The sequence below is a fragment of the Gavialis gangeticus genome, unplaced genomic scaffold (genome assembly GCF_001723915.1).
Source record: "Gavialis gangeticus isolate Ggan-Ray unplaced genomic scaffold, GavGan_comp1, whole genome shotgun sequence".
NCBI classification, from domain to species: domain Eukaryota; kingdom Metazoa; phylum Chordata; order Crocodylia; family Gavialidae; genus Gavialis; species Gavialis gangeticus.
In genome coordinates, this window is record NW_017728973.1 from 7,220,607 (window position 1) to 7,240,117 (window position 19,511).

General features: G+C 50.7%; 1 protein-coding gene across 1 annotated transcript in view; it reads left to right on the forward strand.

Moving 5' to 3' along the window:
* The window catches only part of SRCIN1 (SRC kinase signaling inhibitor 1), a 178,120-nt gene that overhangs the window by 27,115 nt on the left and 131,494 nt on the right, over positions 1-19,511 (forward strand). The window contains exon 2 of the mRNA XM_019507731.1: positions 10,299-10,582. Coding sequence (XP_019363276.1) covers positions 10,299-10,582 — 284 coding nt within the window. The remainder of the gene's footprint in view (positions 1-10,298; positions 10,583-19,511) is intronic.

The window sequence follows — 19,511 nt, forward strand, 5'->3', positions numbered from 1 at the left end:
GTTGGCTCTGCCTATTGCTTCGTCGCATTGGCGACTCATATTCATCCTGGAGTCAATCCTGACTCCAAGATCCCTCTCTGCCTCTGTGCTGTTGAGAGGGCCAGCCCCTAACTTATAACCATAATGCTGGTTCCCTCTTCCCAGGTGCAGCACCCTGCACTTGTCCTTGTTGAACCACATCCTGCTCAGGTCCACTCACTTCTCCAACCTATCTAGGTCTGCCTGGATGCGGTCCCTGCCTGCCGGTGTATTCACTTTACCCCACAGCTTGGTGTCATCAGCAAACTTGAACAGGGTGCTTTCCACACCCTCGTCCAGGTCACTAATGAAGATGTTGAACAGCACCGGCCCAAGGACCAAGCCCTGGGGGACTCTTCTGCCCACACCCACCCAGGTCGACATTTGCTGGAGGAAGTGCAAAGTCAGAGGGATGATAATGGTTATGGGGCCCTTCCTTCTGCCTTGGCACAGCACTGGTCTCTAGGCATATATCATCATGGAGCACTGGGCAGTGGGCAGCCCAATCCATTGGAGGAAGGCAGGAAAGCATAGCTTTGACTTGGCTATAGAGGGGCACTAAAGCTCCTGGGGATTTCTCAGTACAGACCCCACTGTGCTTCTAAATCTGTTAAGCTGGAGAATTCTGGAAAACTGTCACATCTCAGAGCTGTGAGTCAGAGCACTGAGCTCCTTCTCCTAGCCCAGTTCCAGTCCAGGCAATTCCCCAGCAGTTTGATACTGGAGACACTAAGGTCAATGTTGATTCTCACAGGAGCCTGTGGGAGATGGAGTCCCCATTGGACTTTCCCACTGGAGTGTGTAATAGGCCAAAGCTGCCTCCTGCAGGCATGGCTTGGAGCTACTGTCACCAGCCTTCAGATCAGACACCAGCTGACCAGGTGACCCTTGGCTTTCCAAGGCCAGGCTCTCAGGGCAGCTGTGTTGGCATTGCTGAGGCGCTCTCATGAGCAGCTGGGTGGAGAGGCAGTTGCACAGATATCTCCTGACAAAACCACAACCCTGACATTTTCTGTACATCCTGGGCTGAGACAGCCACAAGGCAGAAGGCACCCGGAGCAGAGGTACGCTGCTGTTGGCCCAGGATGGCTGCTTAGACATTTCCTTCGGGGCTGCTTTCCCACCAATGTGCTCATAACCCTTCAGGGAAAATCCAGGGCGCAGACTGTCTGCTTAACTCACACTGGACTGATGCATCCTGAAACAGGCAGGATCAGCTGGGCATGTGGGGCAGGGCATTGGGAGGGAAGCAGGGAGCACTGCACCCTGCAGTGGGCAAGTGTCTTGGGCAGAGCAGGGGAAGGTCAACTGTAATAGAGATGGCAGGACATGAGGATAGTGCAAGGTTGCTAGGGAAGCAGGTGGTGGATGTAGTGGGGACAGCAGCATGTATGGAGGAAAACCAGCCTGAAGTGAGAGGCTGCTGCTCTGGAGGTGGAAGGTGGCTGGCACATGCCTGATCCCTCTGGGCTTGTCAGTAACTCTGCTAGTCTGGTAGGTGCTATTTGGTACAAGCCCCCCATGAATACTCAGGGCAGGGGCAGCAGCAGGGTGTTTGGTAGGTATTGGCCATTCTTCTCCCAGTGATCATCCATAGGGTTTGCCTGTGCACATGTGGCCAGATTCTTTTTTGCCACCCGGGTCAAGCCTATGTCCATGATATCCTCAAGCCTCCTAGGCTCCCCAGCAAGGGCAGTAAGGATTGGAGTGGGCTCCATGGTCCCAAACTGTCTTCTTACTGTCCATGGCAACAAAACACCCTCCTTCCCCCCACATGGTATCTGCCTAGGACCTACTCGCTGCACTGAGATAGTATCGGGGCAATTAATATAGTACGGCTAACTAGTTAGCTGGCAACTAGTTAGGAACCTAGTTGTCTTTTTCCCTGTCAACACCAAAACACCCCCTTTATTTTTAAGTTGAGATGTTTAGCGTTTAGGTAGGACTTCTCCCCCAGCCACCTGCCTATTCATGGTGCTGCAAGATGGCAGCACTAAAGTTCCCTGTGCTTCCACAGTGGGACAACAGGTCCCTCCATGCCTGCTTCAGGACATGACTTGAAGCTCATGGCATTCCTGGATCTTAACAATTGCATGGCAGAAACCCAGGATATGCTGCGAGAAGCAGCACAGGAGAAACCATGTAAGCTTCTAGATTTCTCAATGACTGGGCGATCTAGGGACGTTCACAGTAGCTCACCAACATGATTCAAGTAATGTTAGAGCTCTCTGCAATGCTGAGTCTTGTCACCAACAGAGATAAATCTATATGCCTGCAGCCAAAACATGGAGTCCATTGGAGCTAAGTTAGATTGCAGGTCAGCAAGAGCTTACCTTCCCCAAGAAGGATTCCAGACTTCATTATGCTTCATAAAGTCCAGGCTGACCCAAGATGTCATGAACAACATGTCTTAAACACCCGGGACATGGCTTCATGCCCCTTTGCAACATGTTTTGATGGGCTTCACCTCTGCTTCAAGCAAGAGGGGTTGAAATCAATAGATCTGCCAAGCAGTCACCTTATGGATGCTCCAGTTCTGGTCCTGCAATGAAGTTCCCTCTTTGCTAAATCCATGGAAAGATCTTTGAGTATGCAAGGGTGTACACTTCTCCACCTCACTACCTACCCAGACTCTGGCAAGGGACGTGTCCCTTCAGCACTGGAGACCTCATCAAAAATCACCTGCCAGTTCAGGGCCAATGTGTTTCCCTCCAAACAGCTCATCTGCATGTAGCAAAGCATTTCTGCTACTGGTTCAGGGATGGGCAAGCCAGGTGCTGCCAGATGCCATCACCCGTGCATTACATCAGTGGAGAGGCAGAAGCCAGGTTATCTCTGCTGTCAGGAGGCCAGTTGCCTCTGGACTTGGTGTAGCCATCGTGCCCTGTCCTTGCATCTTAAGAATGCTTCAGCAAAGCCCCAAGAAGACAGTGCTTGGAGGAGATTCCAATCTGGGCTTGCTGTCAGATGCCTTTCTCACCCCCTGCATGCCAGGACTGATGTAGGCCCATCATCCCAAACCCCATAGTACCCAGAGTTTTGTTAAGTCTGGGACCAGATACTGGACTGATGATCATGATAGCCCTGGTACAGTCTGGGCGGTTCTGATATTTGAATCTGATAACTCTCACAATGCAGCTTCTAGGTCCTTTATCTGTAGCAGCAGCCTTGCTGAGTAATGGACAGCTTCTACACCCAGATCTAGCATTGCAACCTCTGACAGCCTGGACGCTCCCCAGAGGACATCGCTTGGCAGAGGCGGTCAGCTGAAGCTCAGAACGTTCTGTTCCAGGACTCAGCTGATACATTTTCAAGATGCTTCTCTTTGGTGGAGGCTTCCAGATCGGTGGCTAGTTTTGGCTGGGTGGTGTCAGTCAGCATTGCAGTAGGACTTCTCCTACTCACCTCCTACAAACAGGTAGCAACTTGAGAGTCACCTAGAACAAATCCATGTGGACAGTCAAAGACCCAAAGAGCAGTTACTTATCTAAAGTAAGTACAGTTCTTTGAGGGGTGCCATCCACTTGGATTCCCCCACCCCTTCTCCTTTCCCATGAGCAAGCTTCGGGAATTCTGTGTTCCTGAAGGAACTCTTGGGTTGTGGTGCCTGCTCTGCCTTCTGTGCCTTTGCATGGGGAAACACGCACATATTTAGGGCATGGGTATGACTCCGCCAGATGTCAACTTAATCTCCCACACATGTACATGTCTTGGGGAATTCATTTGGATAACGTATCTCAAAGAGCCATAGTCACGGAGACCTACTAACCATTCTTTGCCAACATCCCTGTAGTCGGGTGCTTGCTTATCCCAGACCATCTGCAGCCCGCACCAAGCCTGGCAGTGTGAGGAAGGTTTGAGGTAGGAGGAGTCCTGTGTTCATCTGGTTATCCGTATTGTAGTATCAATGGCCTTGGCAGTTCCATCTGCTTCAATAAGGGTGAACCACCCCTACACCCACCTGCACTGTATCCAGCTCAGAAGGGATTTGGAACCTGGGAAACTCACTCAGGATGTAGCTGGAGCCAGGGACACAGAGGGCATGATCCTAGCATCTCAGTTCCCTCCCCCCAGCAGGCTGGGATTGTCCCTCACACAGGCTGAGATGGAGCCAAGGACATGGGTAACAGGAGGGGAAGGAGATGGGTGCAAAGTCCCATCCTGATGGGAAGGAGGCAGTGGAGGAGGTTGGGGTAGATGAGGTAGGTGATGGGCTTCCCTGCAGAAATACACAGGCACTGCAGCCTGGAGCCAGCCCCTTACCCAAGGCAGACCCATCACTGGCCTGGCCAGTAAATGGCCTGGCTGGGCCTTGCTAGACCCTCAAAAAGAGTCTCTTCCTTCAAACACTGACTGGAGAGGGCAAGCATGGCCTCTCAGGTTGCCACAGTTTCTGCTTCACCATGCCCAAAGCCTGGACCTTCCCTGCCCCCCTGTCCCAGCTTAGTTCCTAGTGACAGCTTTAATGAGGTATCAGAGAACAAGGAGGGGCTGCACTGGTGGGGCTGCAGACTTGATGTCATTGAGTGGCTTGGAGTCAGGGCACTGCTATCCCATGCCACTTGAACAGGGAAGGCTGCTGTGTGGTAATAGAGTGAGTCCTTCAGTAGCCAGCGAGGTGGAAGGAAGAGTTCAAACACTGTGTGACAAACATATTTTATGGGAGAGGTTCCATGGAGGATGAATTGGGGGAAGCCAGGTCCTGAAAGAAAGCAGTTTACCAGGGTAGTAAAGACACGGGAAATGGCTCCAACTCCATTTCAGGTACCTCCCATGAATGGTGGCATTTAGCAAAGGTTTCTTCAGCAAATTGCTTATAGTGGCTAGTAGCCCTGAGTTCCTCTTCCAGCACCCTGCCTGGTCCATGCCCTGCACTGGCTTCCCTTTAAACCTGGGCTGCCACAAGAGCCAGGAATGAGGTATAAGATGCATTTCTACGGAGTGAACTTCCTGTAGCACCTTCTATTGAAGAATCTGAGCTGTTCAGTTGAAATGGACATTATCCCTGTTTTACAAGTGGGCAAACTTTGGCATGGAGAAGGTGTTGAGTGACTTGCCTGAGATCACAGAGGAGGCTGGTGGAAGAGGGCCCATAAGTCTTATCTTCCATCTTTTTGCTTCAGCCCATTTTGTTAGCAAGAGAATTAGGGCTTCATTGATGTATGACTCAGGCTCAGTTCACTGAAGGACAGAGCTGGCTTGTCAGAGAGTTGGGCCTGGTTGTCTCTGAAGGAAAACAGAGCCTTGAGATAGGAAGGGAAGTCCTGTGGTGGAAGCCTCAATGGCGAATTGATCAATTCCTGGCTTGGATAAAGACTTTTTGCATGTCTTTGGGCAGATCACCCAGGCTCTGTTCAGGCCTGGCATGAACTGAAACTAAGGTTCATACTTGAATGCTACTCTTATTCTCTTTACATGCTTATTCCCCATCCATGACATGGGAACAATGCTTCCTTCTCCTCAGCCTGCACCCATCTGGTCCATTTAGACTGGAATCTCTTTGGAACAGTCTCTTCCTTGGTTTGTATAGCCTGCACCAAGTGCAGTAAATCGTTGTTCTCAACTGGAACCTTTAGGGTATGCGTATACTGTGGGGGCTGTATCTCTTCACAGGGATGCATCTGGATATACCTGTCCACCTGCTCCTACCTTGCATGCTCCAAAGTTGGCAAATCAGCAGTGAGGCCATTCCAGAGATATCCCCACCATGGTCAGTTCTCTAGACTTGTCTCCAGTGTACTTGAGATCATTTGTTGGGGATGACCGTGGAGCAGCCTGACCAGCATATTTCTGGTCTTGAATGAGTGGGTAGAGCGGCTGGACCAGCATATTTCTGGTTTTGGAGTGAATGGGTGGAGTTAACCTGGGGACAGCCCAGCTGGAACCCACTGCCACTGAGATGTAGACATGCTTAAGTTCTTACCACTGTTGTACAATGAAGGGTGATGATCACGCTTCCTCTGCGTTGTCCTACATTAATAACAAAGCGAGTTGTTATAAAGCTAATATGTCAGGCTGGTAAATAATTAAGGACAGAGGGAAAATCTTCCCTGACTTAGTTAACAGGAAAGGGAAGGGGGGGAAAAAAAACAAAGGACATAAATGAATAATGAATCAAGGTTAAGTAGCTAACAAGAACGCAAAGCCTTAATGGGACAAATTCCTAGGATGAGAATGTTGCAAGTAGCCAGAATAGTCCATGCACTGGGTAAGTAGCAAAGACATCTCATGGCCTGCTTCCATGTACTCGACTGGTGGCAGCTAACGCTTGCCCAGGGCTCCTTTGAGTTCAGCTCCTGACACCAAGAGCTTTAAAGAGGCCCTCCAAAGCAGCTTTCTGCAGCCAGGATCTCCTTTGACAACTAGTGGGATTGTTCTTTTTCTGGCTGAGTAAGCCGGGGGGGCAGAAGGAGGAAGGTGTCAAAGTCGCCTCAGCACATGGAAAATTTAAAAGGCCATTCTTGAATTGTCCAAGGGGGGACGGAGCCCGAGCTGCCCTCCTCTTCCAAGCACCAGGAAAGCTACAGGCATTCGCAGCATGTGGGGACTTCTAGTCATTAATTACCGCTTGCATTGTGTACTCTCGGCACAACTTCAGTGGAAATTAAAATTGCGACGTGCAGCTAATAAATTATCCATGTCTGCAGACTGGGCAAACCTTTCCCTTTTTCTTTTGCTGCTTTCCATCTGATTGCCTTTCTTTCCCCACATCTTATCATCCTTCCAAGGGCCACAGAGCTGACAGGTGGGCTACAGATGCCAAGCACTAGCCTAGGAAGTGCTACCTGGTTGTGACCACTCTGCCACAGGGTTCCTTGTGTGATTTTGGGCAAGTCACTTTGCTGTCCCCCAAGTCTCACATTTGTCCCCATTAATAAAAATGAGTTTGTTGATACTTTCCTCCCTTGCTGGGAGTTTGTAAGCATTATGAGAGTTTGGAAAGGATCTGGGTTTCTGTAGAGCTTTGGAAGGAAATTATTTGAGAGAAGGAAATGTATTATAACAGGCCTAACAAGCAGTTTCTGCACCCAGGGCTACAGTGGTGGCTGGGGCAGCAGCCGGGCCAGTGGTAGTGGTGGTGGCTGGGCTGGTAACAGCTGCCATTTTTGCACCCTCTCTTAATTGGCACCTGGGGTTTGTGCCCTGCTCACTCACCCCTAGTTCCATTATTGGTTTATGATTATTCCTATTCAGGGTGAGGGAGGAAGGCAGAGCCAATGGTGAGAGCACTAGCTTGGAGCTCAAGAGATCTGCATTCAACTCCATACATTGCCACAGGCTCTTGTGGGACAGTGGGCAAGTGTCTTAGTCTCTCTCCTGCTCGGGTCTCCACCTGGGGAACACAACACTGCCCTTACCTCACAGGGAAAAGGCAGTAAAGATTATGAGTGTTTCAGAGATGAGTCACAGGGGCCATATAAGTATCAGAGAAAGATATTATACTGGGAATCCAATCCCTGACCCTGATGGATAGAAACCATCCTGACCTATGTGTCATAGGCTGTAGACCAGTGAGTCTCAATTAGAGTGCCGAGGCACCCTGAGGTGTCATGAGATTCTTTTTAGGGTCCTGTGCAATATTAGCACTGTTAGGTCTGCAGACAAGTACACATAATTCACAAGACAAACTCAGAGATTTCCAACAGGAACCCATACTGTCCAAACCATTCTGACCTGTTGTGAGCTTTCTGAGTTCTTTGCAACAGAAGAATTGCTCTATTTATTATTCTGTAGTCAGAAAATGGGTGAAAGCAAAGATCTGGCATTTTCCCAGGGGTGTTTTGAGTCTAATGAGGGAGGCCTCGAGTCTAAAAAGATTAAGTACCACTGCTCTAGACAGTGGAGATTCTCCTTTAGTGCCAGTTCAGCTGTCTCCACAGAGAAGCTAGAAACTGCATGGCAATAAATAGAACAACCCAGCTCCTCATGCACAAGACCATCCTTTCTCTCTGACAGCAGTTATTTTATCCCAGCTTGAGGTGCCTTGGAGCTGGGGCCTGGCCTATGAGAGAGGGGCTGCCCATTGGAGCTGCAGTTGCAAGTCTGGCATTGGGAGCGAGTAGAGGCTCCTCAAGAAGGGGTACCGTCCCAGCTTGGCCAGACAGAGACTGGCCTGAAAGGGGTGAGAGCAAATCTTTCCTGTGTGTAGGAAGAGCTCTTCCCCTGCAGCAGCAGGGGAGCATCCCGCCAGCTCAGTGTCTCTGAGGCAGGGATGTTTTGCTCTAGGGAGAGAGACAGAAATTGTTCCTAGTTTAAGATGCCAAGAACCTGCTACTGGCACATGAAGGGAAAAGTCTCTGGGGTGACTGGTTCTGTGGCTAGCGTGGAGCAGCTGTGTCTGCTTGGGAAGAGCAGAGATTTGGACTACACAAGTGGAGGGAGAGAGACACTGGGCCCTACATGGGGAAGAAAACTACTGCAGGGAGCTGGCTGGGCACAGGCCCTGGGCAGGCTTTGTGGGATCTAGGCAGGCTGGTTGTGCCTCTGTGCAGTAAGGACATCCCCACACAGGGCAAGGAAGTGAAGGGATGCATAAGCCTTATCCTTAGCCTCAGGATGTTGCTGGCGCCGATGGTTGGAAAGGATCCTTCCCACATATTGGCCTGCATTTCATTTTCTTTTTTTGGTTTGTCCGTTCGTCTGTGTCCTTCTGTCTGTCTCTGCTCCAGAGCAGCGTCCAGGCCTCCGTCCTTCGTGGGTCTCTGACTGTTTTATTTGGTTATTTTATCCTTTTTTTCTTTTGAAGAGACCGTTTAGTATTTTGTTTTGAATGTCATGTCTCCGTGGTTCTGCCTGTCCTGTCCCTGTGTCTGCCCCTCTCCCAGGATGGTGGCCCTGCAGATCCAGTCTTGCCTCTTCCTTCCCTTTCATGGCCCTTGCTGCAATCACCTTCAGGACAGAGCCTTGATCACAGCCTCAAGCCCCTGCCCTCCTCTCCAGGCCTCCCTCAAGCCCCTGCCCTCCTCTCCCACCCACCCCTGCACGGTCCCCTTCTCCATGAGCCTGAAATCAACCCATCTCCTTCTCCCACATCCCTGTTCAGACCTGAGGCTCCGTGACCCAGTTCTGGGGCTGAATGAGTAGGAGAGAGAGAGAGAGAGAGAGAAAGAGAGAGAGAGAGAGAGCAGGTGGGAGAAGTGCCAATTCCCTGGTGAAGCTGTCATCTCATCAGTGAGGACAAACCCAGGGCATGCCAATTTTTCCGGTGGTTTCTATTTGAGGAGCAATTTAAACAGACGCCATCAAACATTTGAGCCCTGGTTTTAAAACTCACTTCCATTGCCGGCTTTAAAAAATCCCCCTCAGAAGTTTAAATGATCCCCTTCTTGAGTCATTTGTCCTTGCTGTGTGACAAACAGCGTCTCCCTCCCTCCCAGTGCAAGCACCTCTCTGTTTCCCCATCTGCCCTGCTGGATGCTGAGCATTAAATCTTCCCTGATGTATATGCCTTTGGACGATCTAGCCCCCACGGTGACGGCTGAGCCCGTAGAAATCTGGCCCTAAGCCCCCAGCCTTAGCAGAGAGCTAGGCAAGGCATTTTATTCCCAGTCAGCTCGGACTCTATATTTTCTTGATGTCATTTGGTGCCTGCTGGCTGGTAGTGAATGTACCCAATACATCATGAAATACTTACCAACCTGGGGATGCTTCTTCATGAGATGCCATGCTTGGTCTTGACTGCTTTACAGTGCCCCTTTAAATATCGCCTGGGCCAGCAAGTGGATCCATAAACCACAGTACCCTGCACAGTCAAGAACCATGCCCCCATGCAGGTCATTCAGGATCCTCCCCATCTGCTGTCCCCTCCCTGAGGACCCAGTATGTCCTGTGATAGCACTGGAAAAACCTATGGGGTGGCTTCTGGGATCTGCTGCCTCAGCTGAGTGGCTGAAATTCCAGCTCCTGTCAGACCAGGCTCAGATCCTGCCAGCCCCATCATGAATTGCTGGGCTCATTGGTGTCCATTTCTTTCATTGCAGGAGTTGAGCACCTAGATTAAGGGTGAGGGAAACAGAGCCAGAGAGTGCACTGGGAGGAGCCTAGGCTTTGCCAAGGACAGGGGATTCAGGTAGCAACCAGGTCCCTCCCATCCAATGCAGTCACCCCCTTGCTTCAGCTCATTCATCCCAGCCCCAGCCCAACCACTCCACAGTAGACCAGTCATGGCTGGGCTCCCCCTTCAACCCAGCTTGACCTCCAGGTCATGGCAAGGAGTGGCCGACAGGGCCAGTGGCAAGGTCCCTGACCCCTGCTCTGCTTTCTCCTCCCACCCTGTGTAGATCCCGAGAGGACTAGCACACACATGATCTCAGCGGACGATGCAGAGTACCCGCGGGAGTACAGGACCCTGGGCAATGGGACCCGGCGTTTCTCCAATGTAGGGCTGGTGCACACCTCAGAGCGCCGGCACACGGTGATCGCCGCCCAGAGCCTGGAGGCCCTGACCGGACTCCAGAAGTCGGAGATGGAGCGTAAGCGGGATGCCTTCATGGACCACCTGAAGAGCAAGTACCCACAGCATGCCCTGGCAATCCGTGGGCAGCAGGAGAGAATGCGGGATCAGGTAAGAGGCACTCTTCAGTCAGGGGTATGGCCCTTGCTTCTCCCAACTCATGCAGCTGTTCCAGATGCTCCAGGGGCTCTAGCCCAGGCCTCCAGGGTATACAGGGTGGGGGATGGGGAGTCGCATGGACTATAAATAGGCTGAGAGGCTTGGGTTGGCATTTGCTCCTGCCCTACTTCCCCAGGGGTGTGAGTACACTTGGCATGTCATGGTGACACATGTAGGTGGGGATTGGGCCTTAGGGGAAATACATTGGAGACTGACTGGCCCTTCGTGTGGAAAGCCTGGGGGCATACAAGGGGAGATGTGATATCTGGGGTGGCTAGTATGTCCTGGAGTGGGAATGGATGTAGTGGGGGCAAGGGGTATGCATGATTCAACTTCCCTGGGGGGCTAGCAGCTATACAAGAGAAGAGGATGGATTTCCCTTTCCCAGAAGTAGGAAGGGTTAGGGGCAAACCACACCCACTTCCCCCCAGCCCTTATTGAATCTCAAGGCCAGAGATGGAATTGGGTTTGGCCAAGGTTCAGAGAGAGGCTAAATGGACCTAATGCTGATGGCTAGGACAGTCCCTGCCTCTACCCCTCTACCTCAGGGGGTTGAAATGAAGGCGCATGGTATATCTAGGCTCTTCCTGGGGCTAAAACCCCTGCTCTGAGCCTCCCCCAGGTCTGTAAGTCCTGCTCTGCTCAACACTTCTCACCTGCCCTGTCTCACTCAATGCAAAGGTTCACAAGGGGACAGAGACCCTCAATGCATACATCACACTGGCATATCTTTCCCCATTCGCAGGCTCCCTGGCCCCATGACAAACCCCCAAATGCCTCTCTGGACATGCCTCTAACCAAGCAATTTTATTAGCCTTCCCTTCCTGGTTAAGCACCCTTCTCTAGTGCAAGGTCAGAAGCATGAGATAGGTAGTGGAGGTGGTGCTGGCTATAACTCTGCATCTGCGCATATGTTTGTTTATGGCACATTGGTTTCCCAAGGGGTTCAAACCCTGATCCTCAGAAGAGCTCAGCTCCCACTTAGGCACTGAGATAAGAACCAGATTTTTCCCAAGAGCTCAGTATCCAGTATGCATCTGACATGCTGGGCTCTTAGCTCTGAGCATAAAGTTATAGCAATTTGGCCCCATGCATTTATGTGATTATACTGTACAGTAGAGACCAATACTTAGCTTTTACCCTTATTTGGATGGCCTGTTACCAGGAACCAGGGCTTAAATCAGAACCTTGCAACCGAGCCCTGGTTCTCTACTGAATATGTTGTCAGTTCAGGCATTGTAAAACTGATCATATCGGTGTCAAACCACCTTGTGCTGGCAGAGGGCTTAGATGTGGGTGGATTGTGGGGGATCTGAGCCTGGAGTTGAGGTTTCCCTTGAGCTGGAACTAGTGGCGTAGACTTGGAGTCTAGATAAACTGGAAGTCCATGTCCCCAACACTGATATCCTAATGGATGGAGTGGAAGAATGACTGGCTCGCCAGTTCAATTCAGTAAGAGAGAGAGCAGGGCCACAACAGGCAATGAAAGGGCAAGCTCCTCTTCCCCAACACATGCACACACAGATGCCACACTGAGCTGTCTAGGTCTTGGCTCCTTGCACATGTGTGTATGGCAGCAGGGTGGTTGGATAGGGTTTTGAAGTGGATGTCCATCCTCTGGCATGGGCCTGAGACCCTAGATCCACACCCTATTGGACAGATCACAGCACCTGAAGTGGGCATGGAGCCTAGGACCTGGATGGAACTAGTCCTGTATCCTGTTGCAAATTTCTAGTGCCCTCTGGCTCAGCCTTGTGTTGCAGGCTTACGTGCTGACATAAGGTCCCTTCTGTGATTCTCTAGGGCTTGAGGGAGCTTCTGGTCCTTGCTGAAGCTCAGGTCTGCAGTGAATGGAAGGATTGTCCTCTCTGCCACAGCCCTACAAAACCAGGCTGGTGCCCAGGGGCTGGGTGAAAATTCCCCTAGTTTAGGGCCTGTGTGTGGAGCTCCCTGGAGGTTTTACTGAAGTGCTACAGCATGGAGATGTGCAGAGGCAGCCCAGGAAGGACAGCCAAAAGTCAGAGCAGCTCCCCAGGTTCTGTGAGCTGTAACACGGCCATTCCAGGCCCTGTCCATCTTGGAAGCATGAAGCACAAAGGTGCTCTGCTCTTCCTCCCCATCCTGAATTGTGCCTGCATGTGCCACTCTTCCTAGAAACACAAGTGAAATTCCTCCCTCAGCTCTGAGGGATGACACTGCTTGGTCGGGCCAGGTGAGAGGAACGCTTGAATTATTTCACAGGTCCCTGAGCAGCCACCTGTAGGTGGTTCCTGCTCCCCCACAGCCCTGTGCTAACTCCCCACCACATGACAGTGCTCCCCAGTGCAGAAGGGAAGCCATTTAAAGGATAACACCTCTGTCTGCAGCAGAGGCAGGGCCACCCCATTGGGATGTCCAGGTATAGGCCCAGAGCTGTCATCATGTCTCTGGTGGTGCTGCTTCATCCCTCTCCAGTGGTGCTCACCTGGGGATTGCCACAACAGTTCCCTCTCTTGACAGCCAAGCAATGAGCTTACTAACAGGAGTCATGATGGGATCTGCTTCTAAAAGGGCCCCAAGGGGCTTTGCAGCCTCACCTCGTGACTTCAGGTATGTGACATAACCCTGGGGGGCTAGCAGCTATACAAGTGTGAGCAAGTGTATCAGCAGGAGCCTCTGGAATAGCAGCCTGAGGCAGAAGCCACCTTCCTAGAATCCTTTGTGAGGCCTAATTCTGGAGGGAAAAGCAGGGGCCTGTAGAATCGTGCTCTGCTTTCTTCTGCTGCTGCTGCTGAGCTGCCACCCAGAGCCAGCAACAGTGAATGCAGTCTGTGCCCTTAGCCAAAGCAGGCTCCAAAGTGTGAACAGAGCTATGTTGCTTTGTAGGCAAGAGGAAAGGGGGTAGCCCTGGGAAGGGGAGGACGAGGGGAAAGGGGACCCAGCTGGAGCTTGCAAAGAAAGTGAAGGTATTTCTAGAGTGGCTTGTGCTTTCCCGCAGAGGCAGCAGGTCTGAGCCTCAGAGCTCCTCCATCCTTAGTAGTCACAATAGCTTTAAGTGGAAAGGCCTAAGATAACAGGTCTGACTCACCCTGTTCCCACCACTGCTGCAGCAGTCCTGCTGTCTGGGAATGAGCTGGGAAGGTGGCTCTGGCTGCAGTAGGATTAGACTGCTGTGCTAGAGACCTAGCATCCAACCCCCTCTTTAGGCACCAACAAGCTGAGTTTGCTGGCCTCGCTCCCCACCTTGGCATGTGGATTCCTATGTACAGCAAAATCTTGCTGCCTTTTTGGCAGTCTGCTCAGGAGAGGCAGAGTCATGGGGCTATAGGGCAGGAACAAGGAGTGCTAGCAGAGCTGGGTGGGGAGAGGATACAGTGGGGATCAACGGTGGTGCTGTGGATCAGGGTTCAGGGGCCCTAACAGTCCAATGGGTCGCCAACTAGTCCAATGGGTCGCCAACTGGTTAGAGAGTCGCACCCAGAGGGTGGTAGTGGATGGGTCCTTCTCGACCTGGAAGGACGTGGGAAGTGGGGTCCCACAGGGCTCGGTCCTTGGGCCTGCACTGTTCAATATCTTCATCAGTGATTTGGACGAGGGGGTGCAAAGCACCCTGTTCAAGTTTGCTGATGACACTAAGATGTGGGGGGAAGTGGGCACAATTGAGGGGAGCAACAGGCTACAGTTAGACCTAGATAGGTTACAAGGATGGGCGGAGGAGAACAGGATGGGGTTTAACACGGACAAGTGTAAGGTGATGCACCTGGGGAGGAACAATCGGCACCACACATACAGGCTGGGGAACTCCCCTCTTGTCAGCACGGAGGTGGAAAAGGATCTGGGAGTCATTATTGACTCCAAGATGAACATGAGTCGGCAATGTGGGGAGGCGGCTAGGAAGGCCAACTGCACCTTGTCGTGCATCCACAGATGCATCTCGAGCAGGTCCAAGGAGGTGATCCTCCCCCTCTATGCGGCACTGGTCAGGCCGCAGCTGGAGTACTGCGTCCAGTTCTGGGCGCCGCACTTTAAGAGGGATGTGGACAGCATCGAGAGGGTCCAGAGGAGGGCCACTCGTATGATCAAGGGACAGCAGGGTAGGTCCTATGAGGAAAGGTTGCGGGACCTGAACCTGTTCAGCCTTCAAAAGAGAAGGCTGAGGGGGGATCTTGTGGCCTGTTATAAACTGGTTAGGGGGGATCAGCAGGCGCTGGGGGAGTCCCTGTTCCCCCGAGCGCCGCAAGGAGTGACCAGGAACAATGGTCACAAGCTGGCGGAGGGAAGGTTTAAGTTGGACATCAGGAGGCGCTACTTCACGGTCAGGGCGGCTAGGGTCTGGAACCAGCTTCCAAGTGAGGTGGTGCAGGCTCCCACCCTGGGGGTTTTTAAGAGGAGGTTGGATGACCACCTTACTGGGGTCATTTGACCCCAGTGCTCTTCCTGCCATGGCAGGGGGTCGGACTAGATGATCTGCTCAGGTCCCTTCCGACCCTAGAAACTATGAAACTATGAAACAGCAGAAACATCTGGAGGAGCTATGGGTCAAGACTGTAGTGCCCTAGGCCCAGCTGTGTGGAGCCTGGAGCTGGAGATCAGAATTGAGGCATATTGGCAGGGCTGTGTGTGCAGAGCGGTAGGGGTTATAGCACGGTGCCAGGTCACATCAGAGCCAGGCACTCAGTGACACCCTTGAGGATGCAAAAAAATTATTCAGAAATGCTAAGAACCCTTTCTGCCCATACACATGCCTTTTACCTGCCTTCTGGCCCCAAAATTGCTCTTCCTGTCTAAGCCTTGTCTTCCAGGATTGTGTCCTGGTTTCCTCCTGAAACCCACACACCTCTCTCCACGTATGCAACTGGACAGCTGTAGACCCAGTGTCCAGAAATGCCAACACACAGTACCTTTGTCTTGTCGTACCTCATCTTGACTGCCCTTATGGGTTGTGGGGCTGGGCATCTGACTTGATGTTGGGTTCGGAACTGGTCCTCCAGGTTCTGTAGAAAACTGAGCTCCCTTTACAAACTGTGCAGGGTACCAGCCACCAGCATACCTCTTCCTTTTAATCAGAGATGAGTTTTTACCTAGTGAGTGGCAAAATAGAGGTGTTGCTCATAAGTCTTGCGCAGCACAACATCTTGGTTAAGGTTTAAACCAGTGACTCTGGACCAGGTGCCATAGCACCATGGGGTGCCTTGAGGTCCTTTCAAGGATGTCACGGGGTGCCACACAACATTAGCACTGTTAGATGTTCAAACAAGATTTACAAGATAAACCCAGATGTTTCAAATAGGAATCCATGTGTTAAAACCATTCTGACCTGCTGCAGTCTTTCTGAGTTCTTTGCAACACAAGAATTGCTCTAGTAGTTTTCCATAGTTAAAAAAAAGAGTGAAAACTAAGAGCTGGCATTTTCCAAGGGGGACCTTAAGTCTAGAAAGGTTGAGAACCACAGGTTTAAACTGTGAGTATGAAAATGAAGAGGAAAGCAAAGCCTTTCTATAGCATTGCAATTCCCCAAGCACCCAGAGGCATAACGTTGAGCCCTTGCTGTACCCTGGCGTTCATGGCAGCCCTCTGCATCTCCGTGTAACGTGCGCATCAATCTGTGACACGTATCACAGCTACTTGACAAATTGAAACCTCTATGCCTTCATTGGGTCCTGAGGGCATCGTTTAAATTCCAGGTACTTTGACATTCTATCTGCTGCTGATGCCTTTATTATTCACTTATTTATATCATGGTGCTGCCCAAAAAATCCCATTGGAGGGAAGGGCCCCCCTGGTGCTAAGTGCAGTACATGTAGATAAAGAGGGTTTGTTCCTGCCCCAGATTGCTTATGGCCTGATCAACCAAGGATGTGTCATCAACCCTGTTTACAGATAAACACTTGAGACATGGGGACCAGATCCTCTTCCACCTATAAGATTTAGGCACCTTAGCTCAATCCTATTGCACCCAGCACAAGTCCCTGTTAAACAGCTAATATAAGTGATAGGCAAGTCCTCTTCCTACTTGCTGCTTGCTTTGTGGGACTTAGTTTTCAGGCTGAGATGATGGTGTGTCAAAAAGTAAGCATATAAATGATGTTTCAGGGATTTGAGCAGGGTACAATAGGATCACTCTGAAGCACCTAGTAGGCAGACTAGGATCTGACCCAGGGAGATTCAGTGGCTTGCCCCAGGTCATACAGGGAGTCTGTGGCAGAGCTGGGATTGCACCCAGTTCTCCTGAGCACCAGACTAATATTGTGCCCACATTATTGTTTACCAAGGTGCTCTGAGTTCCAGTACAGCCTCCCCTTGGCTAATGTTCCTCTGCCCTTTCTATTACCAGGCTCCTCACTGCCTTGTTAGAATGGCACCTTGGGCATCAAAGAGCCTATCTGGTGTTTTATATTCTGGCTGCAACGATTCTGGTGGCCTGCACCAGATTTCTGAAGCAAACACATTGTTCCTTTACACTTGCAGCATTCTTTTAGTTCTGGACACCTTGTTCCAGTGAGCAATGGCCAGATTTCCAATGCTGCAGAAGGTGGGGAGACCCATGCTACAGATGAGCTGGTGGCAGCTTGTGGCTTGGGAACAGGCAGTGTTCTTAGAAAGAGAAGGGTGGCCTGGGAGTACTGCGTAGGAGGCACAGATTTCTGGGTAGCCTCTGGGCTATGAATGTAGTGGCCTCAGCCCAGTCCTCAGAGCCCAGGAGTCCCCCTCATAGGAGCCATAGCCATGGTGGATGCTAACGGCATCACCTTTTTTGGCAATCTCAGCAGAGAATCCAGGGTGTGAATAGTGTTCTGTCTCCTGCAGGGGCATGACTAGCCATGACTAAGTCTCTTGCCTCTGGGGATGGTTGTACCAGGGCTGGCCCAGGGGATAGGGGGTGCTGAGCTGGGCTGAGAAGAGTTTGTCTTGCTCCTGTACCTGATCTGGGAGCAAAACTAAAGACTCTGGTCTCCAGGCTTGTCACTCCAGTACTAAATTCACACCTAAAATATAATTTTATAAAAAGGCACAGAGGAAGGTGAGCATAGAGCAGCTGGAGGAAATGCCTGGACATGAATTCTATATCATTTCCAACAAGACACCTCCCCAAGGGGTGGAGGCGAGTGCTCCCAGATCTATAGCAGCAACCTGGGCAGAAAGAAATAGAGGAAAGAAATAAAGGAATAGAAATCTTTAGGGCTGCAGCTTGGGATCATTTCCATTCATAAGGCAGAGATGGCATTGTCTGCTTCCATCCTCCACACATTGAACAGATCTGTTTGTCTTAAATCTGTCCATATAGCATTGACAGATGCTGGAGGGTGGGGACTGCAGGGGACAGACTTCCTTTCCTTTGTGAGGTAGTTACCTTTTTTTAGGCCTTGGAAGTCAACCAAGATTGGTAAATACAACAGATCTATTTGAACCCTGACTGGGGCATCAGTTTTACTGGAACTTCATTAGCACTCAATGTTCTTAAAGGATATTTATTTCTTGTGTGACTGCAGCAACATATAATATCTGCTCCTGAACACAGAATCATTCCCAGGGGCAATGTTTGGGCACTGAGAGTCCTGGGAGTGTTGATCTCATTGGACATTGCAGGAGGTAGGTAAGCTTGATTTCATGTATCCTGAGGTCTTTTGATCTGCTTTCTCTGGTTTCAACCTTCCAGTTCCCAGTGCTCAAGCTTGTCAATGCAAACATGAAGGCAAGAAATGGACTTAGTTAAAAAAAAAAATGACGTTGAGGTTCACACATAATCACCTGACTCCAGGAGCTGAGGCTTTATACTCCAACCATCGTGAGGCTTGTGATGAACCTGCAGGATCTGGCAATATCAAGTGCATGAGTGTCAGGATAGTGTCCATCTCTTTCCCTTCCATGCCGTGTTGGATGGGTTTAGCTGTTCTGCTTATGCTTATGCTGCCTGTCTGGAGCTGGGGCCAGAACAGAATCTGTGAAGTGCCTTTGACAGTAGAATCCACTTCTTCCCCTTGGCCAGCAGGTACTTGCTTGGGCCATCAATGCTTACCGTGAGTCGCAGATTCTTTCCGAAGGGGCAGGAGGGAGGTGTGTTTTTGCATTACAGCTTCTCTTGGAATTTGAAGCTTATCCATTCATTTCTGTTTTTTAAGATGCAATTTTGGGCAGGTGGAATAGGATTGTGGGGTGCACTTATAAGAACCCAAGGAATAAATGTACAAGTTGAGAAAATTAGATTTAGGCTCTTGTACATGAGGGAAATAACTATTTTAACAGATGCTTTAAAACATAACTTCTGGTCATCTGTGTCATAACACCACTTCTTCCAACCCATGTGGACAGAAATTGCATTCTATGGCCTGATCTGTAGCTTGGATAGATAAGTGTAACCCTACTGATGTCAATGGAGTTCCACTGATTTATACTAACTGAGGATCTGGCCTCATGTTTCCAGCCAGATTCAAACTTACCTCACAAACAACAAGAAAATCCAGATCTACAGTGAGGTTGAAGTTACATGTTACACTTAGACCGCACTAAATCTGTGGGATGTTAAACAGAGGTAAATTTAGAACGTGCTGTGAGCAGTCGTGCATTAAGAGTTAATACCATTTCTTGTCTGCACAGTTCTGACTTGCCACTAGAGGGCTGTGAGCAGAGACATGGCTTAGGACAGGGGCAGGCAATTATTTTGGGCAGAGGGCCGCTTACTGAGTTTTGGCAAGCCATTGAGGGCCGCATGACAGGCAGGCCAGGGCAGATTAATATTAATTTTCTAATTTTTTTAGGGGCCCTGCAGGCTGGATAGAATGGCCTGGCAGGCTGCATCCAGCCCCTGGGCTGCATTTTGCCCAGCCCTGGCTTAGGAGCAAGGGCACTTGGGCTCTTTCCCTGCTCTGGGGGAGGGGGTTGCTTGGAGTGGTGCATCCTGGGG